Source organism: Triturus cristatus, chromosome 4_1 (genome assembly GCF_964204655.1).
Source record: "Triturus cristatus chromosome 4_1, aTriCri1.1, whole genome shotgun sequence".
Taxonomy (NCBI): Eukaryota; Metazoa; Chordata; class Amphibia; order Caudata; family Salamandridae; genus Triturus; species Triturus cristatus.
This window is the reverse complement of record NC_140585.1, coordinates 1,098,648,247-1,098,671,420: the sequence shown is the minus strand read 5'-3', so window position 1 is coordinate 1,098,671,420 and position 23,174 is coordinate 1,098,648,247. Positions and strand designations below refer to the sequence as shown.

The window sequence follows — 23,174 nt, the reverse complement described above, 5'->3', positions numbered from 1 at the left end:
CATTTGCAATGCAATATGTATCGCATTTGTTAAATGCAGAGCTGTTAGCTTTGCAAATGTAAAAGTAATACGGCGAACAAACAACTTTTTTTCTATTCATTCACTTTTGTAACTATGGCGGCATGCTGCAGCGCCGCCATTACTACAAAAGTCAATAAATTAAAAATAAAGTTTTAAAAAAAATTGCCATATTACTTTTACATTTGCAAAGTCAATAGCTCTGCATTTAATTAATGCGAGACCTATTGCATTGCAAATGCTTGTTTTCGACTTGTACCTTGTCTTTCACTTCTGACTTTACTTTTTATGTTTTTATTGTTTCACTCCTACCTTTCGTCTAAAACGTTTCTTTACTTTTCTCTTTTCTCCGTTGTGCTTACAGAAAGCTTTCCCACCTTTCTTTTCTTAGATGTAAGGAAGCATAGGCACATTTTTAGCTAGGCCTGGATTGAGAGCCCTGCAGCATTTAGAGGACATGTGACGCATCCCACCCCTGCTTGTTCTGCTCAGTGGCGTAGCACAAAGTGATTCTCCCCTCACCCAGTAGTAGAGTATCGGGATGTGCCAGTGAGTCTATGACACAGCTATTCAATAGACTTGGGATGAATGGTGATCCCTGACAGTTTGGGGGTGCCCCTGAAGGATTGGAGTCGCTCCTTTGCCACAGGGGCTGCAGAAGCTTGCGTGAACCCCCTGGTTCCGATTAATTCAAGGCCATATTCTGGGAGTGCTCGGAGAGGCGAATCAGAGTTTGTGATGTTCGCTCATATCATGTCTGCCTCTGGTGCGAATAAGGGCGCAAGCAAGCAATAGGCGCCAAGCTAAGTAAAGACAATCGATACCATTTTACACGAGCTACTCTTAGATTGAAGGGCTGGGGTAACTGGATCTTGAACATGACCTCATCACGGGCTTCATCCCATATGTAGGCGTGATGGCAGTGGCAGCTCCGCTAAGGCGTAGGAGCGTCACCCCACTGCTCTGCGAGCAGTGTAAAAAGGAAAATGAAAATAGTTGATGTTCTTATTATGTTCGCTTTCCTTCCTGCTTGGGTACAGGGCAGAGCAGGTGGGCCGGCCTGGCCAGTGCAGGGGTCAAGCTCCGAGTGTTAAACAGACTCGAAAGTGGGTCGTCAAACCGTCATGCGCACTTCGCATCTTCCCCACCAGGCTGCATTACTATTTTATATTTTGGCTTCTCGCATTGCGAGAAAGCAGTGAGCCAACGCTCCTCCGCCATAGTGGAGGAGCCGCCCCTGCAGTATGGCTATGCATTCCATCATCTTAGGTACAAGAGGGAGAAAGCTCGGCTATAAGGTGGGGTTTTTATTAGTATAGACCAGTGTAAGCAGATTGTTTAGAAATGAGATGAAGTTTTGAATCTGACGTTTTGTACAAATCTCTGTAGCTGCTCAATTTATGAGGATTGTTCTCTTTTCTTTGTGAATCAGCTAGAGAGAGATTCGACCAGATTACATAAACTGCCAGGGGAACTGGGATGTTTGGGGGAGGTTAAAATGCTTTTTTTTTGTCACAATCAATTTGCACTGAGGTGGTGTTTAGAACTTCACTACAGCTACAAGTCGTGTGCCATCTTGCTTTATTTCTTTAAGTGATGGTCAGTACTTGTCTTGTTCTCAAAATACAAACTTCAACTTTTGCTGCCATAAAAATATGCATTAAACGTCGAATCGAATTAAAAATAGAGAAAAAGGGACAACGTGGTGCTTATTAGCACTTTGGTGCAAATTAACACAGACCAAAAAACAATTAGCACCATGCTGGGTATTGATATAATTAGACTCTACATTATATGTTTATTGATTACCTCGGCACAATACTGTGTTTTACTCTAATTTGTTCACGTGGCGAAAGACGTAGACTGCCTGCTCATCTATAAATTTGAAATATGCACCGTGCTTTTCCCAAAAAACTCTAATCTTAATTCGAAACGTGAGTACAGATGTGTGCTTGGCAACCTTTCATGATAGCTTGTGGGATACCATCTGGGAATCAGGTTGAGGGCCAAGAATGTGCGCTACGCGCAGCAGTTTTGTTTTTAATATTCTGATAAATAAGCATCTCGTATGACAGATGTTCTCGACAAATCTGCTTGTTGACAGGAACAAGACCCAGCTTCTTTCGGCGCCGAGTTTGCCGCCATTTCCAGATCGGCCTTGCTGACGCGGTACACTCTGCTGCCCTACCTGTACACGCTTTTCTACTTTGCCCACGTGGCTGGCAACACCGTGGTTCGTCCAGTTATGCACGAGTAAGTGCCTTAAACAGTCATTTATTTTCTAACCGCAGGAAAACATCTGCAGACAGGCCACTGAGAGGTGAATAAAATGTGGCTGCATGTTTCTCAACCATGGCAAAAACACTTTGCTATGTTCTCATTGCAATTGACCTTTCACAGCAAAATCTCTCATGTATTATATTTATTCATTTGATTTTGAATATTTGTAGAGCACACGTTTACTTGAGGGTGTCAGGCAGCTCATAAAGGTATATTAACAACATGAGTGTACTGCTTAACCATGTGTTGAGGAGTTTCTGAATCTAGATAGTAGTCACCATATATTTAGTGGAAGAGAGTTCACGAGTGTCCTGTTGTAAAGCATGGGATCTGTCACCAAGGTGGACTTTCCTGATTAGATAAAACATTTTTTTTTTAAATCCTATTAGGTTCTATTTTAAGTCCTTGCCTCTAATATTTGGTATGGGAGGGTGTTGCAAAACCAGAGGCTGGCCATGTATGATGCTAGACTTACTCCATATTTGGGATGGAGAACATTTATTACTGTTTTGGGTCCCTTTTTGGCTGTTGTAAACTTAGAAGTGCAGTTTCTGAATAGCAATCTTTCCTTAGATAGATGAGGTGAAAGAGGAGATTAGCTCTCCTAGGTTTGAGAATGACCTTTTTCTAGTAAGTTGTATTACACCAGTATTACTCGGCATTTAGCTGAGCCTGCAAAGCCCATCATGATAAGGCCCCTCGTTTTATAATCAAAAGGACATCGCACTCCTGCCTGTAGTTTCCATAGTGTTGCTGGCTAAAAAGCAACAACTGACAGAAGGTTTCACATATGGCATGAGAATACTAAATACAGGGAGCAATTTAACATTACTTTTTTCCATTAGTTCATGCAGCGTTGCTAAGCATTTGCAAGGGGTGAGCCAATCGTTTTTCTCATGGCATTTGCAGCGCTCGTTCCCCATGTGCATGTTAAGTAGCTCATTCAGTCCAGTTTTTTGCACTGTGATACTATTAATCCTGAAAATAAAATGGGATGGACAGAGCTGCAAAGTACAGTTTGGGCTATAGCCATGTTGATGAATAGAATTGGGAATCTGGAGTGCTATGTACTCAGGAGCAAGTTCCCTCCTGTGCATATCAGAGCCCTCTGAGTTTCCTGAGTCCATGCACTGCACCTATCTAGGCAGTTTTCTTCATCCTGTCATCAAATATTACGTTTGAATCGAGAGGTGCAAGCAAGACCCTCTTCTTGTGAACCTGAGAGCTTATACAGCACAAATAATGTGACATCGATGCATTGGGAGATTTGAGTAGTTTGTGAAAAGGCAGAAATATGGTTTGATGGGTATTTCTTGTATATCTGTATACAGATGCTTGATAAATTGTGATATATTGAAATATGTTATATTAGAGAGTTTTTATACAACTAAGTGTCCAAAATGTGCATCTACGCCGGGGTGATGTTGGTAGCCTGCTTATGGGTTGACCCAAACAGTAGGGTGCTTCTATAAGAAATTACGTCTTGAGACTCTCAGGGTCACCCTCGCTCTGTTGATAGGTACTCATGCCTCTTATTTAATTCTTCTGTCTGATGCTGAAAGTGTGGTACTTCCTGGGCATGAGCCAAGTTACATTGATTGCACAGGTGCACTATTACATTGCTAGTTGTGCCACCTGACGAGTGCAATTAACACTGACATTGCTAATCATTTTGGATAATATATTACTATACAGTGAAAAGATATTTATCAGGATTCACAAATATGGAACGCAGATACAACCAAGGCAACAGTGGATAAGCTTTCCAAACACAAAATATAGAAAAGGTGGCAGCAGTGCAGCACACATTGTGTACACACACATTTAATTAATTTAATTATAAAGGTTTTATACAGCACAAACATGACACATGGGGTATCAAAGCTCTTTACAAATGGTCATGCGAAAAGATACAAGAAAGCTAATGACATATATTTGAAAACAGTATAGGATGTGGCAGCTCCGGAGGTGGGGGGAGCTGCCCCCGCAAGGTCTAGACTGACATATATACATACTAGATAGCAACAGTCATGTGCAAACATGGATGATAACATTGCACTGAAGCAGGGCTCAGGGAATAGACAGTGGCGTAACTTGAGGGGGCCTCCCTGCAAAGTACATGTGTGACAGTTCAATGGCTGAAGTGTGCGTATGTGTGACATTGCATTGCCTTATGTGTGACACTTGAGTGACACTTTATCGCAAATCAAAGTTGCTGTGCCTGTGTAATAATATTAATTCCAGAATGTCCTGAGCAACTCTGAAAAAGTGGAGTGAAGGTGAATTTAGGTAGGCATGTGCTTGTTTCCTGCAAAAGGGACATAGCATGGTGAGTGTTGCATGCGTCCCAGGCTAACTTATAAAAATATAAGAAAATAACCCAAATAGAAGGCTGGCTACACTGGGATTTTGCCAGGGTACAGCTGCCTGTAGCAAGCACTGGTGTCATAATGTGCTGAGTTCAGCCACATGTAGCTGCAGTAAATCAAACACAGCAAGGCTGAGCATGTAACAGCTAAGGGATAGTACGACCAGGACATTAGGCTTTAAACCAGTGCTTTCTTTTTTGGATCCACCTACTAGCATCTCTCATTTACAAACAAACTGGCTGTGTTAATAATGAAGACTTTTTTCAGGCAATGCAGTCAAATATATAAGGCTAGCCCTATAACTGCCTTTCCACATTCTGCCTTCTTTCCCACCATACACTGGATGTCATCTACCTCCATTCATATCTGGGCTCCCCATTCCTTTTCTCCTCCAGCGAGTCGGTATACTCAAGCCCAGTGTGTCTGCCGTTCAGGCCTGGTGCTTTGGTGTGGGTGTCCATGCTTTTGTCGCATGAACAAAGTAAATAAACTGTTGAATCTTGCCTCTACAAAGTTGATTTGGGGAGACAGAGCCAGTGGGACAGAAAGAAAGCAGAAGTACTCCAAGGGTGACTACAGATCCTACTTTGTGAGTCATTTCTATGCCTGATCCTTTTTCTATTGTTTCTTGTCGCCTCAATGAACACATTTAACAAAATGGTGATCAAAATTTAGCAATAATTGGGGTACATCACAGGCTTTTGTCCCAGTGCCACAGCACCTGCTGCACTCCCGCTCCAACTCCGGCAAGCTCCCACATTGCCCCAGTCCATGAAGGACCTCAAGACCTGGCTCTTCAGATGACCCCAGCACTCAACTTAGCTGCCCCCTCTCCCCAGCGCCTTCAGACCCTCACAGGTGAGTAGCTGTGCTTTACCAACCCTGATTGATTGATTGATTGATTACACCCGGTCCCTCCTGCAGAACCCAATGGTAATGTCCCGTGGCCTGGTTGTGCGCGATACAAGTTATATTTGGCAATACCAAGAGAACCCACCCCCCTGATCTTGGAAACCTTAACCCCCTCCAGTCCAGATATTACTTAATTACAGTCCATTTCACAGGCGCTCTCTTTAACTCACCCCAATATGCAATAAATAAATTGAAAGATTCAGCAAAACAACTAGGAGTTTCCCTCAAAACTAGATAGCCCAGAATTGTTTGTTGTGTTTGTGACATGGTTTATTACATGAATGGATTTTCTGGTGTCCCACTCTGCCACACCCGCAGTACTTTACAGGATGTATCTAACACATGCCACGAATACTGAGCAGTCCCGGTGTTATCGGCCCGATGAGGATGAGTGGCAGAGACAGTCCTGCCGACATTTGAGCCTGTGTCTTGTGCATTTGATCAAAAATATCCACAGAAGGCACGCAAGGCCCTGCATCCCCACACTCCCACTACCCCACAAACACCAAATTGAAGTTTACGGATACATTTTGCAGAATCGTTTTGTTTCTCAAAGTCCCAAGTTCCCAAACTCGATTGGTTGTTCTGCTAGTGATGGTTGACCTTTCTTTCATTTATTTTTAATAATACCTTTTTATTGGATTTTGCACATTTCATATTGGGTTTACACCTTACAACATCAGTAATCGTTATTTAGCATCCAGTGCGTAGATTACCATTACACAACAGTGACAAGAGAGTGATTATTTGTCGTGGTGCGTACGATGTATATGGGAATGCATGACTGTTTACTGAGATGGGTCTCACGTTGGATTGTATGATTCTTGGGTCTAACTGGTGCCCCCCTGCTATGTTTATGTCTAGTTGAAAACCATCCAATTGTACTACCACACTGGGAAAATAGCTCAAAGATAAAAAGGGGGGAGCTAAGGGTAAGGGCATTTGTCTTTGCTGGTGTAATAACTCCACGTGTTGCTCTTTCACCGGGACAAGTGTGGCGTTCCAATAGGGGTAGGGGGAAGGAGGGCCCTCTCGGGAGGTTCTTGCGTGGCTAGGGGTATTACGGGGCTGAGCCCCGCTTGAGTGGAAGCTGGGGATTCTGTGGGGACATCTAGCGCCTGCTTGAAGCTATGCAGGAGCATCGACCACTCCATGGAGGTGGGGTGTCGTCGAGGTCCACGCGCCTCCTCCAGTCTGATAGCATACTCTTCAGCAGCACCCCATTTCTTGACCGCCCCCTCCACGCTGCTATCGGGGGACCGTCCGGTGATCGCCAGTGTAATGTGATGCTTCGTTTTCTAGGAGTATGGCCAGTGTTGCGAAGCGGGTTTCCATCCTTTTCTGTTTATGTTGCTTAAATATCCCTAGGGCTCTAGACTCCCTTGTGGCAAGATCTGTTAGGCCAGTGACCATCATTATCGTGGTGTGCACTTCTGCCCAGTAGGACTGTAGTGTGGGACACGCCCATAACATATGGATGAATGTGGTGTCGGGTGCGTGGCAGAGCGGGCAGTCAAACTGTGTTGTAGGGAAAAAACGCGTGAGCTGTTCCGGTGTGAGATACGCACGGTGCAGTATGTTGAATTGGATATTTTTGAAGCGCTGATTACGCAATACTTTTTTGTGGTGTTCCAGGGCAATGAGCCAATCGTTATCGTGCAGCGGTCGGCCTAATTCCTTCTCCCACTTTAGTCGGAGTCGCGTTAACGGCGTAGGTGTAAGATCCATAATCAATTTATATATCCAAGTGATGAGGTGTCTCCCTGCTCCCATATTTAGTATCACATGTAGTACGGGGTGTGTTGTGGGTTCCCCCTCTGTCAAATCCCACACCCTCCTACAGTTTGTCACAAGCTGTCTGTGAAAGGGGAACTGTCCAGCGGGGAGCCCACTCTCCTTCGTCAGACCCTCTAACGAGGACAGCTGGCCTTCCGTGAACAGGGCCTCCCCCTCAGTGAGCGCATGTTCTGTCCATGTTAGTAATTCTCTGGCTGTGTAGTGTCAGCGCCCCTTGGGGAGTCCCACTAATGGTAACAGTGGGGCATATACTGGCGCCGCTCTAGAGAGGTGGTGGATTCTTAACATTCAGGATTTTGCCATCTTCACTAACAGGGGGTGTGCTGGATTAGGTTTGGTCCCTGGAAGAGGCAGTCGGGTTATCTCTGGAACCAACAGTATCCCCCCTTGTGTTTCCGTCTCCTCTAGGTGACGCCCAGCTGTCCACTGCAAGAGCCACTGTAACTGTGCCTCGAGGAAATAGGCCTAAAAGGAGGGGGCACCCATCCCTCCACCGTCCCTCGGCAGCTGCAATGTTGTCAAAGCTACTCTGCGACAGCCTTTTCCCCAAATCCGCAATATCAATATGGAGTGTAGCTCTCTAAAGAAGGTTTGTGGCAGGCTCACCAGAACATTTACAAAATAGTAGAGGAGTCGGGGCACCATTATCATCTTTGATGAAACCACCATTCCTATGGGGGCGAAGGGTGCAGTTCGCCAGAAGTTGACCTGGGTTTTAATCCGTCGTAGGGCTCTGTAGTGATTGTCCTCAAGAAGGTCTCTCGGCGTGTGATATAGTCTGATTTCTAAATATCTTTGGGCGTTGCCATTCCATGTCAATATGGCTTCACCTGTATTAATCTCCCAATGTGGCACATCTGGGTGAAGGGGGTAGATAGTGGACTTGGCCCAATTCACTTTTAGACCTGCTGCCTTCCCAAACTCATCAAGTATGGTCCAGAGAGGGGTGAGGTATGCCGTAAAGTCCCTGACATATATGAGGAGGTCGTCTGTGTACAGGGACACACTGTGAGTTCGTCTCTTGAGCGGTATACCCCAATTTTCATCCCCCTGCCTTAGTCTTATTGCCAGTGGTTCTATTGCGAGGGCGAATAGCAACGGGGATAGAGGACACCCCTCTTGCGTGCCCTGAGTTACCGGGATGGGGGGGTGATATGTGTTTGCCTATTCGTACCCGGGTAGTTAAATCGGAATATAACAGTGTGATATATGCCGTGAGTTGAGGCCCCATCCCCACCCGTCGCAGGACCGTGAATAGATACTGCCATGCTAGGGTGTGGAAGGCCTTTTCAAGGTCCAGTACAAGGCATGCGGAGCATGGGAACTGGCCCCACACACCGTCCTGGACCTGAAACAACCTGTGTATGTTCTGGGAGGTGTTCCTTCCCAGCACGAATCCGCATTGGTCAGGGTGTACCAGATGGGGAGGCACCCCTGTGGTTCTATCTGCCAAGATCTTCCTGAGTGTTTTGCAGTCTGTGATGAGCAGGACGATAGGTCGATGCGACGATCTAAGTAAAGGATCTCGATCTGGTTTAGGGAAGGTCACAAGTATTGATTCCCGCATGGTGTTAGGGAGTTTTCTCCTCTCCAGCGCCGCCTTATAGACTATGTCTAACTAAGGGACTAGCTGTTGGGAGAATGTGTTGTAATATTCTATGGGGAAACCGTCGTGGCCGGGGGCCTTATTTTTGGCTAGGTGCTGGATCGCGTGTTTGATCTCTACTGCGGCGAGTTGCACATCTAGGGTGGACTGGTCCTCTACCGTCATCTTTGCTATAGTAATAGATTGTAACATTTTGTGGATATGTTCCTTTGTGTTCGGATTCGGTTCTCTATACAGTTCCTTATAGTACTCCTGGAAGGCTAGCATAATGTCCGCTTGCATGTAGATGATCTCGCCTGTTGCGTTTCTTATGCTGGTGATAGGTTGTGCACCCATGTCCTGTCTAATAAGCCACGCAAGCAGGGTTCCCGCTCGGTTCCCTTCTATGTGAGTTCTAGCGGCGTAGGCGTGGCAATTATATCTGCGTAAGTTCTCGTAGGCTTCCGAAGAACCAGCTGTTTGTCCGGTTCTTTAGACAGTCGTGCCAAGCGTTGCTCTGTCACCTATACCGTCTGCTCTAGTGTTTTCCGTACCCTCGCGATTTGTCTGATGCATGCTCCCCACATGACCAACTTGAAGGCGTCCCATTCAAGCGTACTAGGACTTGTGGTGTGCGCGTTATCGGAGAAGTATTTGTGTATATTCTCTGTCTGTTCGTGTTGGAACACTGGGTCCTCCAGACAATCTCACGGTAGCTGCCAAGTGGGAACCAGTAGTGAGGGTGGGCGCCATCTGAGAGTCATAACATGTGCATTGTGGTCCGATATCACCCTGCCTAGATAGTCTGAGTGTTGAGTCAGAGGGAGGATCATGCGTGTGTACATAAACCGGTCCAGTCGGACTCTCAAATCGTGGGGGATAGAATGGAAGGAAGAGAGTTTAGTTGTCGTATGCGCATGTTGTCAGGCATCCGTCAGCGACCAGTGGTTTGTCCAGGCTCGGAAGCGGGCTGTTTGTCCGTGGGCTAGTGATGCTATGGCGGAGGTGGGGTCTGTTTAGGTTGAGATCCAACGAGCAGTTGTAATCCCCTCCTAAAACCCATGGGGAGGATGTGAATGGAGCTAGGCCGCATGAGAGGGTCTCCCAGAATGTTGTTTGTTCTGTGTTGAGGGCATATATACTGCCTATTAGTATTGGCTGGCCATCCGGGAAGCCCTCCAGAAGAGCATATCTCCCTTCGGGATCTATCCTCCTGCCGGTCTCTAGGAAGGGTCTGAGCCAGACAAGGACTCCTCATGCATAAGCTGAGTATGTCGTGGCGCAGAAGGTGCCCCGCCATTTCCTCTGAAGCTTGTCAAATTCCCCCTTTGTCAAGTGGCGATCTTGTAGCAGTATGATTTGTGCTTGCTTGTGCTTGATGTAAGCATAAATGGCGTAGCGTTTTCTAGCCATATGTAGACCCCGTGCATTTAGAGTGAGAAATTTAATATCTGTTGCCGGACTCATGGTGGCTCATAGGTCGTGCAATGTTGGAGGGTGGTCCCAAGAGCTCCATGGTATGCGTTGATTGCGCCCGGTGAGAGGTGGAGATATGTTAGCATGTGTTGCAACCCTTTGTGGTGGGGTAGATGGGAGGACTGGGTATGGCAAGGGGTTAAACTAAAACACTGTGGGGTTGAAGACCCAATATAAGGGATCTGCTGTAACGGACAGCACATCCAAACCGGTACTAACGTGTACCCATTAACAAAACATACAAGGGGTTCATTTGGCTCGCGCATGCTCCTAAGACTCTTGCCTGTGGAGGGCCCCCTAGTATTCTGTGTATAGTTGGCGAGGGCTCACTGCACTGGTGGGTGTAGGGCTCGTACCATTATGAGACGTAATATGTGGTGTGAAATTAGTGAGTGAGGCTTCTCTTGCGGCTAGGGACAATATGACTACCATCGCTCTAGAGCTTTATATGAGTGTATCGGCTGTCTGTGGCGTGAACGATGGTAGGGTTCCAGAGTTTTCGCCAGAGTCACTGGAGTCATTAGGGTCTTTTTTGGGTGTGAAGATGTGCTGTGTGTCTTCGTGGTCTGATGTTGAGGGGTTCGTCCCCATTGCCGCCACTTCTTGTATTGCTTTTCGACGCTCTGCTATGATCTGTTCCAGATCTGGCAATGTCAGTGATTTATGGAGTGGCTGCATGCCTGATTGGCTCCGGGGGCTCCTGTTTCTATGCCTTGGAGGCCTGGGTGCCTTGGGTCCGGGTGGCCTGGCATTCTTCTGTACTGGGCCGAGTTGCTGATTCAGTTCCATCCAATTTGTTGCTTTCTGCAGATCCGTAAAGAATATTGTAGTGTCTTTATGGATGATTTTAAGCCGTGCTGGGAATAACAGAGAGTACTGGATATTTTGATTTCTAAGCAGCCTCTTTACCTCAAGGAATGATGCTCGCTTTCGCTGCACCACTCTGGAGTAATCTGGGACTAGCATGACATGCTTGTCTTCCACCGTGATTGGATTGTTCTGTCTGGCAGCTTGTAGTATGGCATCCCTGTTCCAGAAATAAAGTAACTTTACCAGCATGGGGCAAGGAAGCGAGACCGGGGGAGGTCGTCTAGCCAGAACTCTGTGCGCCCTCTTAATCGAGAAATATGGGGTAAGTTCCTCTCATGGCTTGAAGGACCGGAGCAAGGACTCCGTGTACTCAATGGGGTCTCTTCCCTCATCTCCCTCTGGCAAATTTAAGATTTGTAAGTTGCTTCTTCTGGAACGTCCTTCCAAATCATCCGTTCTTTCCTCCAGAATCGTAACTCGGGCCTGCTGGTCTTTTATGGAGTCATCTTGTGCTTTGGCTTGAGGCTGCATCGTCATCAGTGTTTTTCCCCGTCTTTCACCTTGCCCACTAACTTCCGGTGGTCATCTCACAACAGGTTGAGGTCCGTGGCTAAAGTGCCATAGCGCTCTTCCATAGTGACGTGTGAGTGCTCTATGGCTGCTAGGACTTTGTCTAGCTTTTCTGATGTGGTGGCGTTAGAGTCTGTGTCTGTCTTTGGACCTGCTTGAGTTGGAGTGGGGCCTGGGCTCCCCGTCCGTTTTGAGGCATCCCATGGTTACTGTTAGTGTTAGGAGCACTCGGCAATCCTTTTGCTTTGTAAGCAAGGGGATGTCCTGGCAACCGGACCATGAGTCGGTCCAATCTAGACTCTAGACAAGCCTTGCCGCTTCCACTTCGCTCTCTCAGATAATCGGCGGGCCACTAAACAGTCCACTGCTGTGGTCCCTGGTGAAGTAGACCGCCTCTTTTCAGCGTTTCAAAGGAGGCGCAAAATCCGGGCACGTCTCCATTCCGCTTGTCTCTGCCCGTTGGAGAGCGGGTGTCTTCGGGTACTATGACTCCATTTGTGACCAACTCTGTTGGGTGTGTGGGGGTGTCCAGTGCTGTTGAACTTTAGTTCTCCTGGTCCTCCACCCTGTTGAGATCCCCTGCAATGGTAGTGGCTCTCTCGCCTTTTGGGGCAATTGGTGTCATCTCGGTGTACAGGAATGTGGGTCCTGCCGACTTCCACCGCTCCCTAGGTGTCGGTCTGTTCGAGGAAGGTGGAAGGGGAGCTGCCTGTTCCGCACATCTGTCCTCCGGGGTGTCTTGCTTTCCAGATGTGTGTTTTCTAAGGCTTTAGGTTCTTCAGGCTATAGTGCGGCATGTGGTGGTCACCAAGTGGGCGCCATGTTGGGATTAGGCGCCCGACCTTGTATTTTCCCGATGGCTTCTGCACTTGTCTATTTATCACCCCTCAGCGGGTTCCCCTTTGGCTTGCTCTGCAGTTTTCGGCTCATGTGGTCTCCATTCTTTGGGGGCTTTCGCGTCGCTCACGGCTCTTCCCCAGGGTCCCACGCCGAAATTCTGCACATGATATCTATTGCTGTCAAACTGCAACGTCACTGGATGTATCTGCGGGATTTCCCTCACGGGCTGCCCCACTGCAGAGAGTTGCAAGTGTCTGGAGTTCTCAGCTCTCAGAGTCTCAGTGTCGGGGTGATTGTTGGGCGGGCGCCATGTTAAAGTCAGGCACTCCATCTCCGGGCTCTCTGGAACGCCAGTCCGTGTCTGTCCTCATCACAGTGTCCGTCCAGTGCCGTGTGCCTGACGGCTTCGGTGGTCGGAGTTGCGACTCACCTGGGGCCCCCCCCGCGGCATCTGCGTTCCTCTCCTGGGGCCAGCCTCCCACGTTGGGTTCCCTCGTGTCAGAGGCAGCAGTGGCCGAGCCTCCGTCTCCTGCTTACTGGCCTTACGTTTGTGGTTCTCTCTGCGGGCACCGCTGCCGCCGCCGCCACGATGGGTGTTTCGTCCCGGGCCTTCGGCTATCTGGCGCTCAACACCGCTGATAGTTGCTACCTGGCAGGCGCCATGTTAGAGTCCGGCGCCCGCCCGCCAGGTCATCTGAGATTGCTCCTCTGAGCTTGATTCTCGCCTTCACTGTGGTACCAGCCGGTGCCCCCGGTATTCAGGGACCAGGTTGGAGCACACTCATTACTCTGTGAGCCTGCGTTGTGGTGGATGGATGCCGCTTGTCGGGCCCTGGCGTAGAGCCCCAGCAGAGCACATCCACCATTGTGGCTAGTTAAGCCACGCCCCCTATTGACCATTGTTCATCTTGCAGCCTTTTCCAGATTTTAAGGGTGATAGTCTTTTTTATGGGCAGATAAAAGACCTTTAACTTTTTACTGAACACAAAATATTGGCCATCCCATGAATATTTGCCAGTTACCTTTTCAGGAACGTTTCACATTTGAAAATAAAAAAAATTTGAATTATAAAAAGTTGTGTAATATTGTAGGGGGTGGCTGTTTTGGATGGGGGTGAGAAGCTGTGAAGTGCTTCTTTTGTAAATTACTCTCAATTCCTGAGAAAATTATAATTATTACTGCTATCACCAATTGTATTTGTAAGTCGGTTTTCAAGTTAAAATCAGACATTTTGTCCACCAATTAAGTTGCTTAACGGAAAATGTATCCACATGCAATTCACCTTCATTTTCAGTTCCAACTACTACTTTCAAAGAAATGGTTCCAGTTTGTGGATAAAAATGACACCACTAAACGTTAATGAAAGCAAGAACCTTCTAGAAAGGCATGTATGCCAATAATCTGAATGTATGAGACTTTGCTCATGTAATAAAAAATGCGCTACCTCTGCTCTGATGGAAATAAAAAAGGAAAGGAGTATCAATTACCCTGACATTCCATATTTTTTTAGAGAAACCAAATACTTGTAATTTTGTTCGGTGCAAATATCAAACAGCAGGTCTCTAGCACATCATTATACCAAAATTATACTGACAGACACAAAACAAATAATACTTCAAACAAAAATCAATTTCACAGTCTAACATACAAAAATACATATATACATATATAAAACATATATAATACCCTAACTAATAATGTACACTCGTTAATCCCAGTAGTACATTTTGAGGTAGTCCCCTTTGCACATGAGATATCACGCCTCTCGAAATTCGAAATTAAGTTCAACAATTATTGGACTCCTCAAAACATTGTCGACGCAGTCACGGTTGCGTTTCAGCCATCTATTCCTTCCGGCTTCGTCAGGACAAGGGTATTCAATCTCTGGAGTAATATATTTACTCTCAAGGTCTTGTCACATGAGGCACGCATTCCCCGCCAAAAGTAATTCCATGTTTGAATTAGATTCCTTGAATTTCTACTGACGCTTTTATATGCGGTCCTTCGCCTCACTGCCTGCCGTCACAGTCTGCCGTCTCCGGTAACAATCCTGTCGGTTACTAACTCGCCGAATTCTGTTATCCAATACTCTGTCTGCATACAAGACAATTTAGTTTCTGGCATTGGCTTACTTGAAATTTTACAGTGTCTGTTCTACTGCTGATTTTCAGCAGAGCCCATGGTGTACATGCTCTGGGGGCTGCAAGGGCTGAGCTGGCTAGTTCCTGCTGCTGTCTGAGTGTGCAGGTCAGGCTGCCAATGTATGTCCTCTGCTTAGAGTTCACCCGACTTTGGAGAAAGGGCTGAGCAGAGCTCTGGGCGCTTACCTTCTCGCTTAAAAGCTGTCTCTCAACATGCTGCTGATAGGGCAGTCTGTGCATCTGGTATACATGGTGCCTGGGTGTGGCAGTGACCCTGCTGTTACATTTCTGGTCTCTCAAGGCACCACACATTACATCCCGTAAAGAGAGCGCAATTCAATCACAGCAGTACAGGAGTCCCGGAGTCCGGACAAAATGTAACAAAAGGCATGCATGCTAGAAATAAAATTGTAGCAATCCGGGCCTAGAGGCGATTTCCATGGCAACCATAGTCACGTCGTCTCTGGGCCTGGCTTGTACTGCCTGGGACACATTCAAATAAGTAAACAGATGAGCACTGGCTGCGCACTTGCTGAATTCACTCTAAAGCGCCTTGACAAATTGAGAGGTGCTCAATGTGCGCTATAATCTTTTTTATTGCAGTGATTCGGGGACATGCCTTCAAATGCATTAGGCTAACCCATGATGCTTTGCAGGGCTGGGCCATGCTCCAGACCTAGTCAGGACCTTTCAGGCCCGCCCGTGTACAGAGCCGGAGGGGGCCCCCTTGAGCTCTGGGCAACGCGGGGGCTGCGGGGGTTATTGTTACGTCCCTAGGAGTAGAGCCCTTTAGAGTTCTAAATACGCGGTGCAATACCTGAGAAGACTTGGTTGTATGTTTTCTTTTTATGAAATTTCTGTGGTTTAAACAATAAAGTGCACCTGCTTCTAGAGGATCTGTAGCCGCCCGAAAGCTCCAGTTTTTGTGCTAAATAACTCCGTTGTTGAAGTGTAGTGTCGATTTTATCAGTCTTGGGGTTTTGGGACGGTTCCTGGCTTCGGTTCTTGTAACAGTAACAGCGTAACAGTAGGTCCACCTCCCAAAGCCCCGGGCTTGCCAGGAAAAAAGCCATCGGCGGACAAGAACAAGGAGCGTGGACAGAGTCAGCATCCTCCCAAGTATTATCACTAAGGGGATAGCCTTTCCAATTGACAAGGAATTGCAAACGGCCCCTAAAAAACTGAGAGTCACAGATAGCTTGGACTTCGTACTCAGGTACCTCATTGACCAAAACCGGAGATGGGCGAGAAATAACCCTCCTATGGGGATCTGGGACATAGGGTTTCAACTGAGAGGCATGAAAAACAGGATTTATCCTACAAACTCACGTGACAGTTGTAGTCGAAAGGACACAGGATTCACCACTTGAGTAACTTTGAATGGACCATAAAAGCATGGCTTAAATTTACTACGTGATAACTGAAAAGGTAGAAACTTCGAGGACAGCCAGACCTTGTCATTGACTTGGTATGATGGAGATTGGCGGCGATGGACGTCAGCCGGTGTTCTTCATTTTTCTCCTTAGCTTCTTGGAGATGGACATGAACTTTAGATCGTATGGCTCTGAGGTGGCGAATAAAGGAGAATGCCGCTGGAACAGAGGGGCAGTCTTGCAGAACTGAAGGAAAGGTCAGAGGTTGGAAACCTTATCAACAAAAGGATGGGGTAGTTTTGGATGCACTATGGACTGAGTTGTTGTAGGAGTATTCTGCCAACGGTAGGTAGGAGGACCAGTCGCTCTGAGTCGCATTACAATAACAGTGGAGGTATTGCTCTAGCCCTTGATTTAAGCGTTCCGTTTGACCATTGGTCTGGGGGTGAAACCCGGAGGACAATGCCACCTCCATATGAAGAGCTTTACAAAAATGTTTCCAGAAGCATGATACATACTGAGGGCCTCGATCCAATACGATCACCCGTGGCAGGCCATGGAGGCGGTATATCTCCTGTATGAAGATGCTTCCGAGTTCTCTTGCAGTAGGTAGCTTTTTAAGGGCGGTGAAATGAGCCATCTTGGTGAAAGAATCTATTGTCACCATTATAACCCGGTTACCTGCAGATGGAGGTAGAGAGGAAATGAAGTTGGTGGATATGGTATGCCATGGAGCCGGTGGAACAGGTAGGGGGTGAAGCCATTTCATGGGTTTAGTATGCAATGTTTTGGCTTGGGCACAGACAGGACAAGATGACACATAGACTTCGGTATCTTTTCTTATCGACGGCCATCAAAAAGAGTGAAGTATCAGTTCTTGGGTAGTCTTGAAACCACGATGACCGGTCACGGGAGAATCGTGACACATTTGGAGGGCTTCTAGCTGCACCTTTTGTGTGGGAAGAAATAAAGCCCTACCATTGTAGTAGTGTGTGTCATGTTGCTTAACCAGATCAACTAGCTTCTTCCATTCTTCTTGATTCATGGATTTGTATTCAGAATGAACCCTGTCTAGGAAGGATTGAACCATACCAACAATCCTTTGTGACTCGATTATGTTCTGTTGTGGGGGCGTAGGTCTTTCTGGATAATGACGAGACAAGGTGTCTGCCAAATTTTTCTGAGATCCTGGTATATAGGAGACGACAAAGTCATACTGGCTAAAAAAGTAAGCTCACCGGGCTTGAAGGCTATTTTGACATTGAATGTTACGGAGACATTGGAGGTTTCTATGGCCTGTTCTGATTTCGATTGGTTCTTTAGTTCAAATTAGGAACTGCCTCCATTCATGGCAGGCCAGCTTCATGGCAATTAATTACCGTTCAAGAACAGAGTAGTTCCTTTCAGAGTCTGACAGGACAAGTGACAGGTAAAACACAGGATGTTCCAGTCCATCGTCTTCTTGTTGTTGGAGGAGGAAGGCACCAACAGCCCTTTCTGACGCACGTCTGTCTCCATGGAAAATGTCTTTGTTGTGTCAGGGTGTCGTAAAATAGGGGCTTGCGTGATGGCATTTTTAAGGGAATGGAAGGCCTGTTTGGCAGATTCGGTCCACTTGAACCCTTGCCAGAGATATTCCTTTTTTTAATGTTTGGTATATGAATCTGGTTTGGTGAGCAAAATTGTCAATGAATTGAGGGTAAAAGTTTGCCAGACCTAGAAAACACTGTGTTTCTTTAATGGTCGAAGGTGACAGCCAATCCAAAATAGCCTGTACCTTTTGAGGATCCCTGGCTATTCCTGTCTGGTTGATTCAGTAACCCAAATATTCTACCTCGGATTTGTCAAATTCACGTTGTTCAGGTTTACAGAAGAGACTTTTTTGGCGTAGTCTTTCGAGGACTTGCATGACGTGCGTGCAATGTAACTCAGGAGCTGCTGAGTAGATCAATATGTCGTCTAGGTATATAACCACTATCTGGTTTAAGAGATCCGAGAACAAGTTGTCCATGAACCTTTGAAAGATCGATAGGGCGTTAGTCAGCCCAAAAGGCATAACGCGGTATTCGAAATGCCCTAACGGGTTTCGAAATTGTGTTTTCCACTCATCCCCTTTTTTGATTCGAAGGAGATGATAGGCACCCCAGAGATCCAACTTGGTGAACATTTGAGCCCCTCTTACCAACTCCAGGATATCCTTAATCAAGGGCAAAGAATAGCTGTCTTTGAAGGTGACTTTTTTCAAGTCTCTGAAGTCAATACATGGTCGCAGATCTTTGCTCTTCCCGGGGACGAAGAAGAAGGGCGCCCAGGCAGGTGACGAGGATCGAACGATTAGGCCTCTCTGGAGATTTTCCTTAAGGTTTTGTCTGAGAGTCTCTTTCTCGGGTTCAGTGAGAGAATATACTCTTCCGAAGGGTACTGTTGCTTCAGGTTCCAGTGGAATGGCACAGTCATACTCCCTATCAAAATGTAACGTCACGTTCGTAGGCTTCTGAAGGATGTCAGCGTAGTGACTTGGTACGCCTTGGACAGAATTAACAGAGGTACAGGCTTCCTTTCTTATCATAGGTATTACCTTAGGAGAACAGTATTCTTCAGTGGGGTAACAGAATTGTTGACAGAAATGAGATGACAGGGAAATGGTTCTTGTCTCCCAGTTGATATACAGGTTATGTCTGATTAGCCAAGGTATACCTAAGATCATGAAGTGGCTGGGTGAGGTGATCAGGTCAAAAGACAAGAGTTCTTCGTGTTTTGCAAATGTAAGTTGTAATAACAGTGTCATGTCTTTGACTGGACCGGAAATGAGAGGAGTTCCGTCCACAGTATGGACTTGTTCCCGGATCCCTTTAGGGACACGACTAATTCGCCTCTCATTAGCCCATGCTTCATCCAAGTACATCCTGCTGGCACCACTATCCAACAATGCTAGTATCTTCTCTTCTACTCCATCTGGCAGCCTTACAAACATAGGCAGAAGAAAGAGAGAGGTGGAAGTTTCGTTCGAGGTACAGATCGAAGGGATTCCAGACCATCCTGTCCTCTCCCTTCTCACAGAGGACGGGATTTGGCATTTTCCGACTGCCTGGGAAGATGAGTGGGACAATTGCGAATCATGTGCCCTGAGACGCCACAATACAGACACAATCCTTGTTTTTTTCTGTGTTTATGTTTGGCCTCAGGCAGGGGTCCCCTAGTTAAGCCTATCTGCATAGGTTCTTCTCCTGTGGAAGGCTGTATGTCGGACACGGAGGTGGTCGGGTTACTCCGGTATGCTGCTGGAGTCGTGACTTTCGTCTCTGCAAACAACGTTCGTTGAGATGATGTTCAACTAATAATGTTACGTCCATTAACACAGTCATAGTCTCCGCTCGAGGAGAATGTACCAATTCATCTTCGATTTCTTCTCGCAGACCTCTGCAAAAAAGGATTACCAGTGTTTGTTCCACCCAAGTAGTTTCTGCCGCCAATTGCCTGACACATGTGATGTACTGCAAGACGTTCTGACTTCCTTGTTGGATGTCACACAAGGCTTGTTACGATGATGTCTCCATCCCATGTCTTTCAAACATCCATTTAAATGACTGAAGAAAGGCGCATAATTAGACAGTTGTGAGTTTTCTGTGGCTACCAAGGGTGTTGCTTATGCTAGAGCATGGCCAGACAAGGCACTAATTAGGTACCCAACTTTAGTTCTATCCAAGGAAAACTGGGCTGGACGAAATGCAAAAAACACAGTCAAGGAATCCAAGAATTCATTCAGCTTGTTGGGATCTCCAGAATAACAAGGAGTATAGGCAGAGACCATGGGTACATCAGATGTCTTGGTTGTCAGCACGTGACATGAGGCTAAGTTTTCTTCTCATAGCTGTGGTTGTTCTTGGGCTTGTTGAACCGTCTGCACTAATGCCGCGGCTGTTTCTACCGACCCTTCGGTAGGAGAGGACTGTAAAGTATCCATGCGGGATTTTGGGCATTGCAACCTGTTGGTTTTAGGGTCTTTCTTACCAGTCTTGAGGCATTTGGACGGTTCCCTGCTTCAGTTCTTGTAAATCCTGGTTTGGCCGAGATAGGGGTGACCCCTACCGGTAGCCATGGTGCTGCTGACAATGAAAGCTTAAGAAGCCAGTGCCCTCCAGAAGGAGTCCCAAGAGGAAATCCGCAGGGGAAAAAAACTCTGATGTTGATGATCAGACTCCAGGAATGAAGGAGAAGACAAGGAGCCAGGATACACTTGAAGACCAGGAGCCCAAAAAGAACCAGGAGTAGACTGGAAGAAAAGCTGGAGCAGAAGGCGCAAGGGAAAAAGAAGCGTCAACGGAAAGACGGAATCACCAAAAGAGGAGCCACGGAACCAACAGGAGCGAGGACCCACCAGCAGGAACAAGGAGTGTTGCTACGCAAGGAAGGAAAGGTTCTGATCCCTTATATACAGAAAAAACAGGAAGTGACGTACAGGAACAGGAAGTGACATACAGGAACAGGAAGTGACAAAACAGGAAGGAGATGTGTCGCCATCTTCGATAGGGAGAAGAGTGAAGTGCATTACTGAAAGATCACCATGTTAGGAAGGTACGTAACCCTCCCCTTTGCCTTCTGGGAGCAAGGTGAAGAGGAGAGCAACAATATGGCCCCCAAGGAAGGGGGATCACCAGACACCCACACCAAGTGAGTGTAATGTCCCAAGGTGCCTCGGGAGGTGGATGGGCCGCAGCACAATTATGTGGCGTGCCCGAAAACCAACAGGCATCGCGGGTGCTCTCCGCGGCGCCGTTGAAATGGCCACAGCGGGCCGCGATGCTGTACCCTGGCGCCCCCGAAGAGGAGGGAGGGGCGCCGCAGGTTGCACCGCCGCCAGCAAAGAGGAAACAGGTAGCGCCGCGGGTCGCGAGTCGGCCCGCGGCGTAACATGTGGGGCTTTATGGGACATGCACGCAATTTTCAACTGTATCCTTGCCTCATAGAGGGGCCATTTTAGAGATTTTAGATCCGGAGGGATGTGGTTGTTTCTTTTAGATCCTGTGATGAGCCTTGCAGCAGAGTTGAGAGAGGCATTTAGTGGGGCTAATTTAGATCTAGGTAAGCCGCAAAGTGTTGCACTTTCATTATCACTAGAGCTGGAGCAGCTGACTTGAAGTCATCGAGGGGGAGGATGGGCTTTATTTTCCTAAGCATGTTAATTTGTAAATACACACATCCGGTAACTGGACTGATGTGCTCCTGCATACTCAGGTTCTTGTCCAGCGTTATTCCCAGTGATCTTGTGGAATTTATAACGTGTGGTAGACATTTAAGAGCCGTTAGTGGCTTCATCCAATCTTCCATGTTGCATGACTGGGAGGGGTGATTAAGAGAAATTCTGTCTTGAGACCGTTGAGATTAAGGTGGTTACAGGTCAGCCAATTTTTATTTTGTAGAGTTATGTTGAGAGTTCTGATATTCTCGGGGAAAGAGATTTTCAAGTAAAGCTGGGTGTCATCAGCATACATGTGATTGTGGATGGTAGATCATTTCAGAATTCCACTGAGAGGTTCCATGAATAGGTTAAAGAGAGTGTTTGCGCGCGAGGACCCCTGTGGGATGCCTAGAGTGACTGGTGTGGGATTGGACAGGGACTGAATAACCTTGACCCTTTGAGCTCTGTTGTGGAGAAACAAAGCAAACCATTTTAGGACAGACTCCGATAGCCCCATCCTGTGCTCCAGTAAGTCTAAGAGTCTGTCATGCACAACAGAAATACACACACACTCTGTCTCTCTCACTGACACACACACCCAGACACACAGACTCACACACATCACACACACACACATACTCTTACCCCATTCACATGTAACTGATTAGGAAGGCTTGATTTAAATATAGCATGATCATTCTTTATTGCTGATGACTAGGCCTGTGCAGACTTTCGATTATGCCAGCATAATTGGAGTAATTTTGGTAATTCTGCGTTACTCTTTGATGCAAAATTAACTATAATTATGCGATAAAGCCTACTGGCATAACTATGAGTAAAATGGGAGAAACAAAAATGACTATGGGAGCACATTTAGCGAGCGCCTGCTCACGCTTGCTCATGCTTGCTCACTCTTGCTGTTTGTTGTCTGTAGCAATTAGCACCATTTTTTGGTGCAAAATGCATCCTCAAGTTCACTTTGGAAACGAGGGTGCATTTTTGCACTAAGACCTAGTGCTAAGCGCTGAATTACTCTACTCGTGTAATTTAAGCGTAATCTTGAGGAATTCTGAGATAATTCCACGTGATCATGCTACATGGAATTACACGAGCTACCTCACCCCTATTTATGGCAAGGGGTCACCTCCGAGCCCTCTTACAGAAAGTAATAGTATGTGATGGATGCACCTATTTCCTGTGGTAGAGCCCAATACTTAAAAGATCAATTTCCAATAGTTTTTGCTCAATGACATAAGGGTGACACCATGCTGAGATGTTAAAATTTCATTTTTTAGTGACCGACTAGTGCAAAAATGATGTTCGGCATCAGTCAGTCTAAATGTTGGTGGAAGGTTGCACCTGCTACATGACAATCTATGCAACCTGGGCCTTGCAACCACATTAATGAATGCTGTTGGTTTTGGGTTTTGTCTGCTGCAGTTTTAGGTAATTAGCAGATCTTTATATCTGTTCTGCGTCTTTGCTTCAAGATCAATCCAACTAAACTTTGCAGGTATCAGATTATGATCACTAAAAGTACTCCAAACTATTTGGAACTCTTCCAAGTACCGAAGTAAGCTAGCTGAAACCAAAATATAATCAATAGTTTAATTTTTATTTCTTCCCTTAAAGGTTGGTACTGCCGTAGCTGAAACTTACTCTTCTCTAAATAAAATATTACAAAGGTTTAATTCTGAGATTAAAAGATTAAAATTGTCACCTTGACTATAATAAGTGAAATGAATCCACTCTAATTCTTCTAACTGAACCAAGTCTCTTTCCTCAGCACAGGTGTCACAGGGCTGTAGATTGAAATCTCCCGCG

General features: G+C 46.5%; 1 protein-coding gene across 1 annotated transcript in view; it reads left to right on the top strand.

Annotated features, from left to right (window-relative positions):
• LOC146856076 (lysosomal alpha-glucosidase-like) overlaps positions 1-23,174 on the top strand; it is an 829,176-nt gene that overhangs the window by 606,301 nt on the left and 199,701 nt on the right. Inside the window, exon 16 of the mRNA XM_085654093.1 lies at positions 2,123-2,271. Coding sequence (XP_085510219.1) covers positions 2,123-2,271 — 149 coding nt within the window. The remainder of the gene's footprint in view (positions 1-2,122; positions 2,272-23,174) is intronic.